At 38.6% G+C, this 20,161-nt stretch overlaps 1 protein-coding gene across 1 annotated transcript in view; it reads right to left on the bottom strand.

Annotated features, from left to right (window-relative positions):
• The window catches only part of MSH3 (mutS homolog 3), a 211,709-nt gene that overhangs the window by 146,407 nt on the left and 45,141 nt on the right, over nt 1–20,161 (bottom strand). Inside the window, exons 9-10 of the mRNA XM_043977192.1 lie at nt 2,215–2,324; nt 1,021–1,135 (exon numbers count right to left, since the gene is read on the bottom strand). Of these exons, the coding sequence (XP_043833127.1) occupies nt 1,021–1,135; nt 2,215–2,324 (225 nt within the window). The remainder of the gene's footprint in view (nt 1–1,020; nt 1,136–2,214; nt 2,325–20,161) is intronic.

Raw genomic sequence — 20,161 nt, 5'->3', positions numbered from 1 at the left:
GTTACAAGTCAAAGTGTCAGGAAAGATTTCTAGGATTAAGGATGAGAGAGGAGAATTAGTGGTGATGCTGGGGTTAAGAGTGAGAAAAGGAGAAGAAACAACGCTGTGGGTTTTGTTTTGTTTTTCCCAAGCACCAGGAACTACACTGATATTTTCTTTACATAAGAATTATTTGATTTACTATAATTAGCCACCTTTAAGCATTAGACTACATTCAAATTTCCCAAGGTAATTCTAAAGAAAGGGCCACAAAGATGCTTGACTAGAGGGGAAAAAAAATCTGTAAAATCATAAAAACCTGTCAAATTAACTGTCATTTTGAAGATCCTTATGATAAAAATTTGAAAAAAGAATAATTAGGATAAAGAACACCCATAAGTAATTTGGGGGGGGGGGGTGTGCAATGAGGGTTAAGTGATTTGCCCAGGCTCACACAGCTGTGCTAGTAAGTGTCAAGTACCTGAGACTGGATTTGAACTCAGGTCCTCCTGAATCCAGGGCCGGTGCTTTATCCACTGCACCAACTAGCTGCCCCTCCATAAGTAAATTTTTTAATGTCTCTCAATCATGTTATCTCCAAATCTGTTTTCGACTAAATAATGTAACAGAAAGACCTGGATTCAAAGCCCAACTCTGCTTGTAACCCTGAGGAAAACATCTCACCATTCAGGGCCTCAGTTTCCTTATCTATTAAATTGACAGGTTAATCTCTAAATCTTTCACCTCTAAATCCTATCATCCCATAATGGGCTTCAGTATAAAATATAAAACATTGACTATGGTTTGTATGGACCAAAGCCACTTCTGTTTCTTAACATTTCCATTTGAGGCTAATGTGTTTATAACCATTATAACAACAACAACAAAAAGAATTCTCCTTAGGAAGAAAGTATTTTTTTAAAAAAATAAGAAGTGAACTTTTTAGGGGAACAGAAATTTCTAGATATAATTTTAAAGTAGAGTTAGCAAACTTATCCCTCTTTTAAAATTAGTTTAAATTTTTTTTGAAAAGTGACTTACCTGGGATTGTTGAGCATTTTCTCTAAATTAAATTCTTTAAGGTATCGAATAACTGCTGCCAAAGAGCAAATCACAGGCTTATCCAAATTTAATATTCCAGAAAAACTCTGGGAAGCTTTAAAAAAAAAAAGAAAAGATTATTTCCTTCTATTAAAAACTATTATCTACCACAATTGAAAAACATTATTAAATGTCATTTATTTTATAATTATTAAAGTAATGAACAATTTTTAAGTCTGCTAAATTGCCTTTTACAAATCAATAACAGCCACCTTGAAAAAGCTTCCTACTTAGAGCAGCATGAGTCCAACTTCAAATTTTTATGAATGTCAATAACAATCATCATTTTAATGATCCCAGACCCCTTTCCATTTAAATCTCAATTTGTACTGGTATCAAAAATGATCAATCACCTTACATGTAGTGGGTAAGTAAGAAAGGAACCAAAGGTCATATGGAAAATCAATATTGGATCCAGAAATACATCTCAAGTTTTGTGAATCAAAATGAATGGTTTAACCACCAGAGTATGCTGCCACTCTATGGTTCAAGATGAAAATGTTTAGTAATGTCTGTTGCCAGCGTTATTACATATTCACATAAAATTAGGTGCTGATACTAAAACTTTCAAAAAATGAAATTTACTAAAATGTTTCATGAATAAATGAATGAATGATACTCTAACTACTCTAAACTCATGATCTAAGTTACCCTTAGTTACACCCACTGTAGTAACACTAATAGTGATCAACAGTGCCCTCTTCAGGGAGAGGCAAAAAGCTGATCAGAACATATGCCATCAAGGGGCAGCTAGATTGCTCAGAGAACAAAGCACTGGCCCTGGATTCAGGAAGACCTGAGTTCAAATCCAGGCTTAGATACTTGACACTTACTAGCTGTGTGACCCTGGGAAAGTCACTTAACCCTCATTGCCCTACTCCCCCTCCCCCAAAAAGAACATATGCCATCTATTCCCACAAGAATTTATCACCCAAAATGTTAAACAGTTATGGTGTACATATATTATTAAAGTGCTAGCAATATGATATGAAGCCCTTGTAATGAAATTAACTGACTTCTTACCCCTGTGTAGTTTTTATTTATTGTAGATTGGGAATTAAGCAGTTATGCCTTTATCCAAATCCCAACTGAACAAAATACTAAAATTTCACCTAGAAAGAATAAAACCTGTACCTTTGACATCAAGTACTTCTGCATAAAACTCAGTAATTTGCTGGAAAGCATGACTATATTCAAAATAGAGGTTATCCATCCTTTCTACTCGAATTCTGTCATCTTGTACACTGAAAGAATTAAATGACAAATTCAATCATAAATTGTTTTCTTAACTTATCTGATTAAGTAGACATGAAGGAACATCTTTTAGTCTTCTTGAATTATCTGCTTTCAGATGCTACCCTCCCCAAAACAACTCTGACCCCACACACCAACCTATAGTTAAAGGAAAATCAAACAAAAACCCCATATATAGGTAAATTATATTGCCATTTTATGTTATAAGAGTTCCTTCATACAGATCATCTCATTAGGGGGTAGCTAGGTGGCCCAGTGGATAGAGCACCGGCCCTGGAGTCAGGAAGACCTGAGCTCAAATCTGGCCTCAGCCACTTGACAATTTACTAGCTGTGTGACCCTGGGCAAGTCACTTAACCCCAATTGCCTCACCAAAAATAAAATAAAAGAAAATAAAAGGGCATTAGGTAAATCTAAGATATAATAACAATTAGTAATTGCTATTATTATTCAATCTGACATACTATAGGCACTTTCTAAATTCTTTATGAAGAAAATAAACTCTGATTAAAAGTTTTTTAAGTTCGGAGGTATTTTATACTTTATTGTGTACCGTATATAGAAACAATAATTAAAATTCATAGCTAATTTTCACTTATATATGTTTAAATGTTCTATTAATAGAATAGATTATTATAAAGTGATTATTCTTACATATGGACTCCATACTTCCATTATTAGAGATGAAATCCTTGCCTGTATAGCATTTTGTAGAACTATTTCTACCATACTTATCAACCAGAAAGAATAAATGCTACCTGAATCAAGTTAGACTCACACTTTGTTGATGCCTTATTTCCAATTAAAGCCTATTTGAAGGCAAACCAACTGACAAGAGCAAAGGTTACTCCTATCCTTGGTCTCTGGCCTCTAAAGATAAAATTAACAGGGGGCAGCTAGGTGGCACAATGGATAAAGCGCCAGCCCTGGATTCAGGAAGACCTGAGTTCAAATCGGGCCTCAGACACTTGACACTAGCTGTGTGACCCTGGGCAAGTCATTTAACCCTCATTGCCCCTCCCCTCCCCCCAAAAAAGATACAATTAACAGAGTTGACTCTAGCAAACTTTTATTTATCCTGATCAATATCTACTGTAACTCAGTAAACACTACCATTCTCCACACTGGCACTATAATAGGTTACTGTCCCTTTTCACAGTTGGACACTGAAACCTACAACCCTCAATTATTTCTGTTCATAAATGAAAAATAAGATGAGATAATGAAATGGGTAGCACAGGATTTATTCATGCTTGGCACTAAAATAGCTCTTGCATTTTGGTGGTCTGACCAGAGAAGTACAGCAAAGCTATTGTCTCCTAGTCCTAAACATGATTCTATTAACATAAGAATTAATAATATTCATCTAGCACTTTGAGGTTTACAAAACACTTTACATGTTATTTCATTTGATCCTGACAACAACCCTGTGTGGTAGATGCTCTAATTATCCCCATTATATAGTCAAGGAAACTGAGGCAAAGAGAAGTTAAATGAATTGCCTTAGTCACCCAGCTGATAAGTGTCTGAGGCAGGATTCAAACCCAGGTTTTCCTGACTAAATCTAAGCTGCCTCTTTACACCCTAATAACCTTGCTCTCCATCACCCATCACCACAGAACCCTGGAGGATGGGGAGCCAATCATCTCTTACTTCTGCACTATTGTGATTACAAAGTCATGCCTCCTGGGTTCCTAATCCCTATGACTGTCCTCAGGAAGACAGTCTGTCTCACCCTAGAAGCTTGCCCCCATCCAGTTCACTCCTGTTTTAACCTTCTCCCGGCCTTTCCATTCTGTCCTTTAGAAGCCAACTCTAACATTAACAAATTCACTCCAGATCTCTTCTTTTCATACACATACTTTCTATCATCTTATGCCAATGGAAATTTGGCTTTCTCCCGAAGACAGCGCAACTCTACACACACTTCTCAAGTGCTGGTTTCTTCTCCCAGGAGGAGGATTAGGTAATTATTCCTTACTCCCCTTGCCTCTCAGCAATCTCACTTCCTTTGAAGTTCACTCCATCTGTCTACATCACTCAGTACAGTTCCTTGGGACTATGTTCTTATAACCTCTAAGTCTCTTTCTCCTTTTCTCAAGTAAGTCAGTACCTGGATGATAGTTTTCCCTTTCATCGCATCACCTCCAGCATAATTGAGGACCTCAAAATATACTTAGATGACCTTTGAAAACACTCTAGTTTCCCAATGAAGAACTTTTTCAATTCCCATGAGCTGCATCTTCAGTCTACATCAAGAACCCATAATATGGGGGGCAGCTAGGTGGCACAGTAGATAAAGCACCAGCCCTGGATTTAGGAAAACCAGAGTTCAAATCTGGCTTCAGACACTTGACACTTACTAGCTGTGTGACCCTGGGCAAGTCACTTAACCCTCATTGCCCCACCCCACCCCCAAAAAAGAACCCATAATATGGCTTAGATCTCACCATAAGCCATAACTATGCTATGCTACCTGCTTGATTCTGAAATCTGAAATTCACCTCTATGATCATAGTCACCTGTTCTTTCCATCCTCCTCCACTCTGCCTTGCTCTCCCTAAACCTATTCTTCATGCTCACAATGACCTCCAGCCCCCTCCAGCCCTTTCCACTTCCCATCCTAGTCTATCATGCATGTTTTTGCCTCACTTTCCTCCCTTTACAATACCAATTCAGCTATACAATGTCTGCTACACTTGACTTCCTTGTCCTTCCACTCTTCATACCCTACAAATCCTCAACTCTGGATGACCCCCAACATCCGCTTCTATATTCATAAGTCTATGCTATGTAGACTGGATCTACTACAAATACAGGTTATCTAATCCTACTGATACACAGAAATTCTTATTCTTTATTGACTGGATATCTATTCCATCTCCCTCAACAGTTCCAAATCTTCTCTTCAGGCAACCTCCCCAAATCCCTCCCATCCCCATTCTTTTTTTTTTTTAGTGAGGCAATGGGGGTTAAGTGACTTGCCCAAGGTCACACAGCTAGTGTTAAGTGTCTGAGACTGGATTTGAACTCAGGTACTCCTGACTCACTGCGCCACCTAGCTGCCTCCCATCCCCATATTCTTTTAAGGAATGTACTTCTCTTTGATTTTACTTAGAAAATCAAGGCTATTCACCATGAACTTAATTGTCTACTCCATAATTCTGCAAAAAGTCTTCTTCACATTCAACTATGCTGCTCTCCTTTAATCTTTGAGGAACAGGTATATTTACTCCTGGCCAGGGTCTCTCCTACAACTCATGTCCTGTGGAAGCTTGGCCCATTAATCATTCATTCTTTTATTATTACTCTCTCAGGCACATCGCACCCTTAACAAACCTTGACTTGACACTACCACCCTCTCAAGTTACTGTTCTGTATCTCTCCTCCCATTCACCACCAAACTACTAGAAAAAATCATCTACAGTCTATTTCCTCATCACCTATACTTGTCAACATGTTTGCGATCTGGCTTCTGATCTCATCACTAACCTCTCTCCAATGTTACCAATAAGTAAGACATCTAAAAGCTTTTTCTCAATTCCCATTTTCTTGACTTATTTGCACCGTCTGACCTCGTTGACTGCTTACATCCTCCACCTGGATACTCACTCTCCTTTTGGATTTCATGACACTACTTTCCCCTAGTCTCTCCTACCTATCTTCCTGCTTCTTCTTAGCCTCTTTTGATAGATTATTATCCATATGTTGGTCCCTTCACATTGGTGTCCCTCAAAAGTTCTATGCTTAGCATTCTACTATTCTCTGTCAACACCTTTTTTTTTTCATGATCTCATTTGCTCATAGGTTCGAATATCATCTCCTTGGAAATGAATTCCAAATTTATAAAATTAGGTCTTGTGGTAAAAAGTTTTAACAGTCGGTTAGATGATGGAGAGACGCCAGGTTTTTTTTAGGACCACCCTTTTGGGGAGGAGACCAACAGCATGAGCTACACACACCAGTCCGCCTGCAACGCACGCCAGACTGCCTGCTGAGCACTCAACTTCCGGGGTGCGAGCTTAAAAGGCAAGGAGAGAACGGAAGTGGGGCTTTTTTCCTGCTCTGCTGGTCTCCTGGATGCACTGCACAGACAGACGCGGACTAGAGTTTGACTGGGCCTGGCTCTCGGTTACCAGCACGCGCTTGACTTGGTCTCTCGCCCCAAAGGTGGCCTTCCGCTTTTGGTGAGTTTTATACAGAATATAGACTAAGCCTAGACTTAAGACGATTTGTATTGTATTTCTACTTTCCTATCCTTCTAATCAACATCACATTGTGACTACCATACAATAAAAGGTCTATCTAGAAAACCAGAAGCTTCTTCCATTTACTAGTCTGGGAGATAAATTAAGGGAAAGGTTAAGTAGGGTAGATTTATGATCTAATATCCAATTTTAATCTCACAGTCTAATGTCTCTAACTGACCATTAGCTACCTAATGGTCAACCCTTTAAACATCTCATAGAGAGGGCTCCAATTTAATGTATCCAAAGTGAAACTCATTGTTTTCTCTGTCCTCCTAACACTCAAAAATCTACCCTACAACAACACAATGTTTGTTGAGGGTATGACCAGTCTCCCAGAGACCCAAGTTCATAAATTTAGAGTAAGCCTTAATTCTCTGGCCCCATTAATCCTCCCCTCCCTTCCCTTCCCATATCCAAATCAGTTGTAAATCTTATGGATTCTATCTCCATGACATCTCTTGCATTTATCCCCTTCTCTCCAACCATGCATACACTATCCTAGTTCAGGCCTTCATTGTCATTCAATGAATCAAAAAACATTTATTAAGCATGAATATTATGCCAAGCACTGTGCCAGGTCCTAGGAATACAAAAACAAACAAACAAACAAACAAAAAAATGAAGCAATCCTTACCCTAAAGAAGCTTATATTCTTTTTTTTTTTTTTTTGTGGAGCAATGGGAGTTAAGTGACTTGCCCAGGGTCACACAGCCAGCAAGTGTCAAGTGTCTGAGGCCATATTTGAACTCAGGTCCTCCTGAATCCAAGGCCAGTGCTTTATCCACTAAGAAGCTTATATTCTAATGTAAACAAGAACACATATGAGCATTTACAGAATAATATTAAAAGGATAAATATGACAGAAAGACATTAGCACTTGTGGGGATCAGAAAAGGCTTCACACAGAAAGTGATGCTTGAACTGGTCTATCAGTCAGAGATAAAGAGGGAGTGTATCCTGAACTACTTAATAGATGCCTCTCCACACAGGTGTCAAAATATTCTTCCCAAAGCACAGGTCTGACGATGACACACTCCTGCTTGGAAACTTTCAATGGCTAAACCATTGCCTCTGGAACAAAAAAAAAAAGATGGGGCAGCTAGGTGGCACAGTGGATAGAGCACCAGCCCTGGAGTCAGGAGGAACTGAGTTCAAATCTGGCCTCAGACACTTGACACTTACTAGTTGTGTGACCCTGGGCAAGTCCCTTAACCCCAACTGCCTCACAAAAAAAGAAAGACGGAAATTCCTCAGCTTGGTATTTAAGATTCTCCACAAACCAGTTCCAACAGATCTTTCTAGATTTATTTCAAATTATCCCCTACTATTTCTCACTTGCTAGCATTTATATGATGCTTTAGGGTTTGCAAGGAGCAGCCAGATGATGCAGCGGATAGTGTTGGACCTGAAGTCAAGTCTAGAAGACTCATCTTCTTGAGTTCAAATCTGCCTTCAGACACTTACTAGCTGTATCATCCTGGGCAAGTCACTTAACCCTGTTTGCTTCAGTTTCCTCATCTGTAAAATGAGCTAGAGAAGGAAACTACTCTAGTACCTTTGCCAAGAAAACCCCAAACAGGGTCACAAAGAGTCAGACATGGGGGCAGCTAGGTGGCACAGGGGGGCAGTAGATAAAGCACCGGCCCTGGGTTCAGGAAGACCTGAGTTCAAATCTGGTCTCAGACACTTGACACTTACTGGCTGTGTAACCCTGGGCAAGTCACTTAACCCTCATTGCCCTGCAAACATAAAAAAAAAATAAAAGGAGGCGCTGTGCCCCCTTCAGGATACAAAGAATAGGACATGACTGAAATGACTGAACAACAAAATTGGGGTTTTCAAAGCATTTTACAAATATGTCATTTGATCCTCACAACAATCCTATGAGGTAAGTCCTAATATTATCCCCATTTTACAGATGAATAAACTGAGGCAGATAGACCTTAAATGACTTGCCTGAAGATACATAACTAATTATTGTCTGAGGTTATATTTTAATTCAAGACTTCCGGACTCCAGGTCCAACACTGTAAGCACACTGCACCATGTAGCTGCCTGGCCCCTGAATATATTTACAAAAAACAAGATAAAGGATGTTCAAAATGATAACTCCAAGTCATCAATAAAAGGTTAAAATATATTCACTATATACTGTTTAAGGAGGCAGAAGAATATGCTATCCATTTTAAAAAGATTTCCGTTAAGGATACCTAAAAAACTTAAAGGATTAGACAGGATGGCTGCTGAAATCCATTCCAATTCTCTGAAAGCTTCCAAAGGCTTGAAAGAATAAGTTTAATTTATGGAGAAAACACTCGTCCATGGAATACTTCACTCCCCAACAATGTTACATGAATGGGGAACTGTTACACTGTATTTATAAAATGTAGAAATGTGAGAGGGGAAATACAGAGTAAATTCAGGAAAGCCTTAGTGGAAGGATTTCAGAAGCCATTTCAATAATTCAGTAAAATAACCATTCCAAAACAAAACAAAACCCCAACCAGCAAAAATATTGGATGCAAAGATTAAGTATTCTCTGAAATGACTGAAGATTTACTGCTGATATAATCAAGTATTTCAGATCTGTTAAACCAACAAACCTTCAAACCAAGGTTTTAACAACTGGATTTAAGGATTAGTTTGGGAGTAATCCGATGCAACCTTATTTACCTGAAACAGAAAAACCTAAGTAATTTATTTGTTCAACCTTTCAGAGAATGTACCATGGAAGAAATTTAGTTCTATCATTTTTCTCCCTCTAGTGCAAGACTTTACCAAGTAACTAGTGAGGGCCACCTAATGTTGGAGCACCTTAATTACACAACCAGCAGTTATGCTCACAAAGGCAATAATCTGCATTGACAAGAATGAACAAAGGGGTCTTTCCCATTTTATGTGTTGATACTTGATGAACTAAATGAATTTTATAAAAGTAAACACAAATAATGTGTTAAAGATTATATTCCATTGTATATTACCAAAATATTCAAACAAGCTTAATTTATTTTCAGATAAAGATATACTATATTTAACCCCCAGAAGGCAGAGGGTATATCAATATAACTTTCTCTACATAACAAGTAACAACCAGGCATTTGCATTCTAAATAAGAATCAAGATTCTGCCTTTAGATCAGAAATCTATCGTATGAAAACATTTCCCCAAGCAGCAAAATTATGCTAAGAAAATTTCTAATTGTGATGAAATCTGGGTAATACAAATCAAGTGGGGGAGAGGAAGGAAATTAGCACATCTTGTTATTCAAGACACGATTGTAAAAGATACATAACAGAAATAGTGTGACACTGCAGAGAGAGGGGCAGAATTGAAGTCAGGAGACCTGGATCCAAAACCAGCCTTACATACTCACTGATTCTGTGACCATAGCAAGTTGCTTAAATCACTCAAAAACAGTTTCTGGAAATGGGGATAATATCTCACAGGATTATTGTAAGCAAAGTGCTTTGAAACTGAGGTTTCTTTCAAGGCTTGTTAACTTGGTACCACTTCCTACTTGAAATCTTCCCTAATTTTCTATTTGTTTGCTATTTCTCCCTCCTCAAACTATCTTCTATTATCTTATGACATGGGGCACCCCCACTACCACCTGGAAAGTATATTCCTGAAGGGAAAGGAACTGGTTTTGTCTCTGTCTTCCCATAACCTAGCAGAATGGGTACGTTATGAGCACTTAATAAATGTTTTTTAAAATTAATTATAAATGTGAATTATTACTGTTAGAAGTTACATATTTTTCTACTTTATTCCACTAGCTTTTAAATGGTATCCAAAAGCATTTATCAATGATTTTGATTTTAGATAGATTTTTTTAAAGATAAAGCTTAAGTGCTTATTATACACATATATTCAGAGTATTTGGTCACTGAACTTAGCATGATTTGTATTAAAATATTTTTATAGGGGACAGCTAGGTGGCACAGTGGATAAAGCACTGGCCCTGGATTCAGGAGGACCTGAGTTCAAATCTGGCCTCAGACACTTGATACTTACTAGCTGTGTGACCCTGGGCAAGTCACTTAACCCTCATTGCCCCACCAAAAAAAAAAAAATTTATTGTATGTTCATAGCATTCAAGGTACAACAGTAAATGGTGTACACTGCAAAAGGAGCCCTGAAGATGCAGAAATCATGGAAGAGCCAAATCATACTCTTCATAATCTGATTGGAGAAGAGGGGAGGGGGCTGGCCCTGACAGGATAAGGTGAAATCTCCCCTATTAGAACAGAGTGACTAAAATGTAGAGTCCAAGGGTTCAGTGAGAAGGAAACAAGGATGACCTAAGAACAGAAGGCATAGGATAGAGGTGGCCAAAAAGAGTTATTCAGAGTATCCATGTTACGTAATTTGATGATGAATTTATTTTCCTCAGACTTTGTTATCAAACTAACAAAGCATTATCCTGCACAGGTTTGCACAGTACGATGCTGACCTTACACTGTACTTCCTCACGCAAACCCGACTGTGCTGTCTAATTGAGAGACAGGTCCAAGTCTTTTACCAGCCAGTGCTGGAGGCTCCCTGTTGAGTCTGCTGAGCCACAGAAAGTAAAGGCTGTAGTTCTCAACTCCAAATGCGTGTAAGCTGTTTTAAGAGGGAAATGTAAGAAGATGTTAAAAGGAGGGTTTTCTCCCATCTGTAGCTTTCTGTGCATCTGGGAGGAGGAGTCAGGTACAGAAAACTATTGCAATCTTTCCACTAACTTTCTTTTCCTGTCAATTGTCCTTAATACCTGAATCTCCAGAAAACCAGTGGAGTTATGATTTAGCAACTCAAAAAAACAATGACCTTACATGAGCTCCACAATGTTTTTAATAGAAGTTCCTAAAGAGAACACAGGAGACAGCTGGGTTTCTCAATTACTGTTCTAATTAATGTTTTGTTTGATAAGCAGATAAGGATTTAGAAACCCATTAAATTTGATGAAAATGGACTTGTCAGTTTTCCAACTAATTCTTTTAGGCTTTCATGGAAGCCTTGCAAGAATGTTAAATTCACAGTTTTGCAATTTGTATATTAAACATTCACATACAAATGTTTTTCACAAATTGGTTAGTTATGAAACCTCCTATCTGTTATTTCCCTGTAATTCTTAATTAAGGAGGTCTGTGTGGTAAATTTAAATCTACATATCTTTGAAATGAAAGTCTATTTGGTAACACTGGAGTTATAATGAACAATATCCTGCCAGCAATTTTATCCAACAAGATCTTTACATTCCCTGCATTTAAAAAAAAAAAAAAGGCCAACTGTTTGCAGGCCCAGTTTGGCAGCCGGAGAAAAGAAATTCACAGTTTGAAAATGTATCTGAGTACAATTTCAGTCAAATAGAAAAAGTCAATTGCTACTCTTTTTTTTTTTTTTTTGGTTGTTCTAGCGATCAAGATAAAGAAAGGCTGTGAAAAACTTGAGCTCTTTAATATTAAGAAAAAACTACCTGAAGTCTTTAATCCTCTTGGAATGAAAGAGAGTTTAAAAACTTGACATTACATTTGGCATTACATAGACAGCTCTGAGTGTGGGAAAAGCACAGAACTTAAGAGTCAAGAGATTCAAGTGGAAATCCCACTTCCAACAAGTTATGGGACTATGTACAAGTCACTTCCCCTCTCCAAAACCTCAGTTTCCTATTCTGTTAAATGTGAATAACAACACTTAGATGTCCGAAAGAATGAGAACTGAGGAAAGGTCATAGGAATGGCAATTAAGAGATCACAGACGACTTTGGAGAGAGCTTTCATTTGGCTGTGTGAAGGTTGCAGAGGATTTAGAAGAGTGAGAAGAGAAGAAATAGAAGCTCCTTTTTCAAAGAGTTTGGCTGAGAATAGAAGAGATGCAGGATGATAATTAGTGAGGCGGCAGGATCAAGTGAGGGATGTAAGGATGGAGGAAGGTAGCAGAGAAGGAACCAGCAGATCAGGAAGATCTGGGGGATATACTGGAGACGACAGGAGAAGTCTGTTAGAGAAGATGGGAGGGGATGGTGTCAGTGGGTTGGCCTTGACAAGAAGGGCTGCCTCTTCATCAGAGCCTGAAGGAGAAAACTATGCATAGGGATGATGTCAGAGGGATGGGAGATAGAGGGAGAAGAGACAGACTTTTCAGCAAATGGCCAAGAATGCTTTGGTGTCCTGAAGTGGGAAAAGTAGGACACATCTAAGAAGAGAAAAGAACAGAGAAAGAGGAAGTCCAGGATCCAGAAGACAAACAGCTCATCTTCAAACCTCATGGGAGCAAACTGAAGCTGAGCAGAGGTGCTACCGTCACATATACCGGTGAATGAATTCTGCTGTTTCACATACTTGATAGAGGTTTTGGGGTGCTTATTATTTAAGCACAGACCTAATTATTAAAAGCATGGAATTCCTAGAGCCTTGTTAATCAACAAACCCCTTACACATTCCCCTTGTTTATGGTGTCTAGTTGCTTCATATATATTGTCTTCCTTCTCCAGCCAGATCATGAAGATTAAGACTTGCATCTTTCATTGATTTCGACTCCCTAAGGCACCTTTCACAGTGTGCACCATTTACTGTTGCACCTTGCATGTTATAAACAGGAAACAAAAAATATTTACAGTACAAAACCATCTTGCTAAGTATGAGGTCATATTCAGAATGTTTTGATATGACAATGACAAAAAAAAACCCAAACTCATGGAAGCCTTTTATTACTGCAAGATAGGGTCAGAGGAGAAAAAGAACCAGGATCACCTAGTTTGGTGCAAACGCTAAGGCCATTTAGTAAGGGCCATTCAAAAGTAAGGAGAGGGAAGGGAAGAAAAAATCTTTGCCCACCTCTACCTAAAGAAAAAACGAAAGGAAGCAGCCTGAAATGCAGCAACAATGATTTATCAGATATAAAGAACTACTTGGCAATAAAGAATGATAATCTTTGAAATGGGTTAATTAAAATCCTACTGATTGGGGCAGCTAGGTGGCGCAGTGGATAGAGCACCGGCCCTGGAGTCAGGAGTACCTGAGTTCAAATCTGGCCTCAGACACTTAACACTTACTAGCTGTGTGACCATGGGCAAGTCACTTAACCCCAATTGCCTCACTAAAAAATTTTTTTTTAAAAATCCTACTGATTATGAAATCTTTAAATTTCCCCTTGGAAGTTTCTGAATAGAAGAGATTATCATGTCATATAAGATACAAAAATAATAAACTATCTATAGACTTTGAGAAAGATTATATCGGGTTATTAGAAAGAAGATTTTAAAACCCTTTTAGAGATCTATTGTAGTTGACTTATTCTTCTTGGATAAGCTGTCTCAGCCCTACCCATTCTCTCTGGCTGTAACTTCCCCTTGTGAAATCTGGGCACCTTCCAGGCTAGAACTTTACACCTCCTGAGCAAACTCATTAATTGGTAATCCCTTGACTGTGACTTCAAGGGTGAGAAACCAATCAGACAAAGGGAAGACTTCACCCCTTCCTATAAAACACCTTGCCCCCTTCAGCAACTCTGATCTGCCTCTATGCATTGAGTAAAGAATGGAGGAGTTCCAAGAAAGTGGGCTTCCTTCCCTTCTTGCCATGGCCTGAACACTATCTGGCAGAGGTTCTGGAAACCTCCTTGCTTCTACCTCTCACCTAACCTTCCATATTCTGTTTTGGATGTCAGATTAGGGGAGAGATGCTGCCCTGGTGTCTTTCTTTTTATTGCTCCTTCCTCTCCCAGCCTTAGGTGTCTCCAATTAAACTACATACTCGTCCAGAATAAAGGGGCTTGTGTTTTTTTAAGTTTTGGATTACTGATTTAATCTTTCTGGAAAGCTCCTTTACAATACCATCTACAGACCACCTCAAGGTCCCATGTAGTCAAGTGTTTCCATGATTCTGCAACTACTGGCTTACAATGACAAAAAAAAAAAATGGTGGTTAGAGAGCCCAATATAGCCCCACCCCCAAGAAGTCAATGAAAAAAATAAAAGCTCCCCATACACCAAAATATTTATAACAACATTTTTTTAAAGTAGCAAAGAACTGGAACAAAGTAGATAGCTATCAACTGGTAATAGCTAAACAAATTGTAGTATGGAAAGGTATCATAATATTTATCATGCTGTAAGAAACAATAAGCATGATGAATAAAAAGATGCACAGGAAAACAGCATTTTCATCATGGAACATCCCTTCTCCCATTGATAAATTTCTCCCCAAACCTCCATTTTGACAAAGGACCCAGGCTTTCATTCCTCTCCTGACTACTTTTTACTCTTTAGACTTCACTACACTGTCTCTACTCAGGTACCTTCCCTCTCTTTCTTTTCAAGTCCCTTTAAAGTGTTGTCTTCCCCCATTAGAACATAAGCTCCTTGAGAGAAGAGATTGTCCTCCTTTTTTACATGTATTTGTATCCCCAGTACTTACCACAGTGTTTTAAAACTTAATAAATGCTTGTTGGCTTGTTGACTTATACCAACTTCTTCACTTGAACTGATAAAAAGTTAAGCAGAATCAGCAAAAACAATATAAACTGTAACTACAACCACATAAATAGAAAAGCAGAACACCAAACATGGGAAATAGAAAACTGCAAAATTGTAATGACTAAGGTTAGTCCCAAAGAAGAGAATGAGAAGGCACTTCCACTTAATCCCTTATGGAGATGACAGATTATGGATACTGTAACGATTGGAATGACGCCACCTGCTGGAGATTTACTGTAGAAAAGCTCCACCATGAGGTGAAGGTCTTTGAGGGCAAGACCATGAGTCTTTTCTTTGGCATCAGGAAGTGATGTTTGCTTGTGGGAGGAAGGGGGAGCCTGGCGCTCTGACTCGCTCTCTTTTCGTGTGGACTCGGGCGGAGAGCAGAGCTAGGAATGCTCTCTCCCTTTAATAGATATATGAATCTAGGTCTTTCTCTCTCTCTTTACCAAATTCTTATTCTCCTTAATAAATGCTTAAAAGTCTAACTCTTGCTAAAATTTATCATTTATTGGCGACCACTCATTAGACAGACTAGCTAGAATTTTAGCCTTAACAATACGGAACACTTTTTCAATATACTGCTAAGTTTTTCTGAAGTAGTTTTTTTTTTCCCCATCTAGTTTATTCTTTGTTATAAAAGACGGTTCTCTTGGTGCAAAAGAAGGGAAAGAGAGAAATATTAGGAAATTTATTTGATTAAAAAATAGATTTTCAATATCAATATTAAAAACTTTAAACTAAATGTTTTTGGGTTTTCTTTGTTTGTTCGGTTTTTTTTAGTGAGGCAATTGGGGTTAAGTGACTTGCCCAGGGTCACACAGCTAGTAAGTGTCAAGTATCTGAGGCTGGATTTGAACTCAGGTCCTCCTGACTCCAGGGCCAGTACTCTATCCACTGTGCCACCTAGCTGCCCTAAACTAAATGTTTTTTTAATGAGACCATAAAAGGTTGATATAGAAAGACAATGGCATGGTATGAAAATACAAGTAAGTCTTCAAGTTCAAATTCAAATAAGTGCTTTTGAAATAATCCATATCTACTTGTAGCTCATTATTTTCTGAACAAATGAGTGTGACACAAATTCTTCTGCAAACCACCGTCAATCACATGCATTTTTAGTGTAGTGTTCCTATTCTTATTTAGTGATCAAAGGAATGAATAAGGAAAAGGAACATCATAGCATTTATTATGCTCCTACTATGTTCCTTCAGGCATTGTGCTAAGTGCTTTAATAATCTAAAATATACCCTGAATATGCCAATTCAAAGTATTAGTCTATATATATTTTATTAGCTATTATAAAGGCATGATTAAAAGATTATTTTAAGCCATTGCACATTAAAACCTAGTGAATATTTCCTGCAGATCACAAAATAGGTTCTTAAGGGACAAAGCTGCAAAATCATTATGTAACATTCTATCTTCCCTTGAGGAAAAATAGCAGTCACCACTCTTCCCTGAGCACTCTATAGTGTTACATAATCCTGAACACTGAACACTTACATTAAACCTCTCTTGACTCACTACATCATTTCTTTGTACATGTTCACAAGCATTTTTTTTAGTGATCTAACAGAATCAAAATGGTAACACTCAAACATAGATTAGACCCATTAGTAAGCTCATGAATGCTTCAGACTACAACAGATAGCTTTCCAAAATAATGCAGAAAGGTACTGCTCCTTTCTTATGCGGACATTTCATTTGTGAAAGGGGGCATAATAGGGCTATTTTACATGAAACACTGAGAAAAGCAGCTTGAAGAGAAACACAGACTGTGCTGAGAGAACCTGAAAGAAAAGTAGCCCCTGAGAAAAATGATAAAGGACCTGAGAGAGAGCAGCTGTTCAGAGGGAAAGACGCTACACTGAATGATGGTAGAAGTTGTGGCTGTGTATCGTTTCCTAGCAGCTAATGTGAACATGACTATTTTCAGGCTGTTCAAAGATATTTGCTGAGAAACTCTGAATCAAAGAATTGTTTGTAGATTAGGTGACTAATGTATATGGACTCGTCTGTGTCATATCTGACAGAAATGTGCACTTGAGGTTTCCTTGACCAAAGTTAGAGATAAGTCATTACTTATGGAGAAGCCCTGAATTGAGCATTAGAGGCCAGATAAGAAGATGAGGAAGAAGCTGAATTCAGGAGAGGTCAGAGGCCACCAAGAGAAGTTGCTTTCAGAAACTAAGACATCAAAAGACAGAACACAGGAGCCTATGGAGCCAAAAAGCTACCAGAACTGGTAAGTTAATGGAGGCTGCGATCAGACGACTAGGGGCTCTGCTGTCGATGAGGAAAACTCTGCTTGTGATTGGAGAAAAGCTCTGCTAGTCAGTCAGTCAATAAACTTTTACTAAATGCCTACTATGTACCAGGCACTGTGCTAAGTGCTGGGGATATAAAAAGAGGCAAAGCACAGCCCCTGCCCTCAAGGAACTTACAATCTAATGGAGGAGACAATAAGCCAACAAATACATGCAAACAAGCTATAAACAAGATAAATAGGAAACTATTAAGAGAGGGAAAATACTAGAGTTAAGAGAGGGTGGGAAAGGTTTCCTATACAAAATGGGATGTTAATTGAGACTTAAAGGAAGCCAGGGATGACAGTAGGTGGGGATGAGGAGAGGGTGTTCCAGTCATGAGACAGCCAGAGAAAATACCTGGAGCAGAGAAATGGAGTGTCATGTTTGTGGAACAGCCAGGAGGTCAGTGTCACTGAAACAAAGAATACGAGGTGGGGGGAGTAAGGTGTAAGAAGACTGCTAGTCAAAATCACTCCTTGGAGGGAGGCAGAATCCTCAGCTAAAAATAAAGAGCTGGCTTGGTGAAAGGCTGTCTTGAGCTCTAGCACCATCTATAGCCTGAAGGTACAGAAATCCTTCAAAGGCTTGCCAATAGTGCCCTTCTTTACTACCTTCTATGGATTGGGGGGGAAGGGGGGGGCGGAGAAGGGGAAGGGTTGTGGAGAAAGTAATGTCTCTCAAAGCAAGAGGCAAAGGAGCTAGGATTCCAACCAAAAATAACCTATCCAGGAGCAGCTAGGTGGTGCAGTGAATAAAGAACCAACCCTGGATTCAGGAGGACCTGAGTTCAAATACAGCCTCAGACACTTGACACTTACTAGCTATGTGACTCTGGGCAAGTCACTTAACTCTCACTGCCCCACCAAAAAAAAAAATTATAATAATAACCTATCCAGCAGAACTGAGTATAATATTGGGGGGGTGGGTAGAAATTAACCTTTAATGAATTAGAGGACTTGCAAGCATTTCTGATGAAAAAACAGAGCTCCAGAGGAACTTTGAAGTTCAAACACAAGAGTGAAGAGAAACATAAAAAGGCAAATATGAATTAGCAATAATAAAGGACTGAACAAGAAAAAACTGCTTACATTAAAATGGGGGGGGGGGGTTCATCTGTCCCCTGTCATCATCAGGGTTCATAGAGGAAGTCTGATTACAAAAGGCCTAGGAGTTATTCTCTTGTCCTGATGATCTTAAGGAAAAAAAAATGGAAAGAAAAGGTAAGAGGACTGTACTGATGGAAGGGGGAGGGGGGATTATTTCAAAATAAGCAGGGTGCACAAATATATATCTATACAAATAAGAAGGAGGGGGTGGAGGAGATCAACTGAAACTTGAACCTTACTCTCAAGTGAATTGGTCAAAAAAGAGAAGAGCACACAGAGTTAGGTACTAAAATACATTCCACTCAATAGGGAAATGGGGGGAAAGGAGATGAGGGAGGAGGGGGAATTGAAGGGAGGGTAGATTAAAGAAGGGATTAGTCATAAGCAAAACAAACTCTAATATATAGATAACTCTTTCTGAGGTGGCAAAAGACAGGAATCTGAGGGGTTCCCATAAACTGGGAAACAGAGAAATTAATTAGGGCATAGAAATGTCAAGGAGCACTACTTGTGCTAAACACATCAGTGCAGTGACTAGCCAAAATTCCAGAGGACTAATGAGGAAACATGCTACCCACACCTCCTGATAAAAAGGTGAAGGACTCAGAAAGCAAAATGAAACCAAAAAAGATTTTTGGACATGGCCAAGGTACAAATTTGTTTTGAATGATGATACATGTTTATAATGGATTTTGTTTTTCTTGTGTTCTCAATTGGGGTGAAGAAGTCAAGGAGGGGGTAAAAAGAAAGTAGAGCTTGGATGATTAAAACAAAATATTCAAAAGAAAATAGTTTATTCTGTTATTCTGAGTGATTTGTATACATAGGAAGCATATAGGTTGGGGCTCAGGGGGCTATATTTATGAGAGCAAATGTGTATTTCTCCTATACTAGGTTACCCCTAGAATCCTGAGAATGAGTTGTAGTAACAAGGCCACTCATGACTAACCTCTCTTCCTGGAAAACACCCAGGCTTACCAGTGTGAGTGTAGGTTGGGATAAATAAGGCCTGAGAGAGAAAGAGAGTCCCAGACCTAAAAAAGTTAACGTTCTATTAGAGAGATACAGCATTCTACTGGCATGGCCTTGGGTAAGGAGGTCATTTCTCATCCTTGGGCCTCAGTTTCCACATTTGTAAAAGAAGGTTGAACCAAATGGCTTCCAAGTTCCTTTTTAGCTTTAAATCTAGGATCTTTGTTATACAGACAAATGCAAGGTAAGTCGAGGAGAAAGTATGTTAAAAATATATTTTTCTTTGACAACAAGCATATGTATGTTTGAAACATTATAGTTTTATTACTATAGGGACTCAAAACCATCCCAATCATACACACGATGATTTTGGTATACAAGCAATGATTACAGCAAACTGACCACATCTGACTAAGCCACAAAGATGTTCTTGCAGTTTTTAACCTGTCATCAAACTGTTTCCAAACTACCACAAGGATTCAACATTAGAGCTTGAACTGATTGCCAGTGGACAGTCTAATGCATGGGCATACCTTCATTTATGTTCTGCATACTACACCAGAGTAGCTTCCTAGTTTCCCTCTTGTTGCCCCATAATAGCACCTAATCAGCCAAGTAATCACAAGATCAAAATGTTAGAACTGTCTGCACTCCTACAAAACAGTTTACAAACAATTGACAACAAATCACAATTGCTGGGCATTACAAGGCATCTTCAAACAATCACAA

This window comes from Dromiciops gliroides, chromosome 1 (genome assembly GCF_019393635.1).
Source record: "Dromiciops gliroides isolate mDroGli1 chromosome 1, mDroGli1.pri, whole genome shotgun sequence".
NCBI lineage: Eukaryota > Metazoa > Chordata > Mammalia > Microbiotheria > Microbiotheriidae > Dromiciops > Dromiciops gliroides.
The sequence above is the reverse complement of the archived record's forward strand: the minus strand, read 5'-3'. Positions and strand labels throughout refer to the sequence as shown.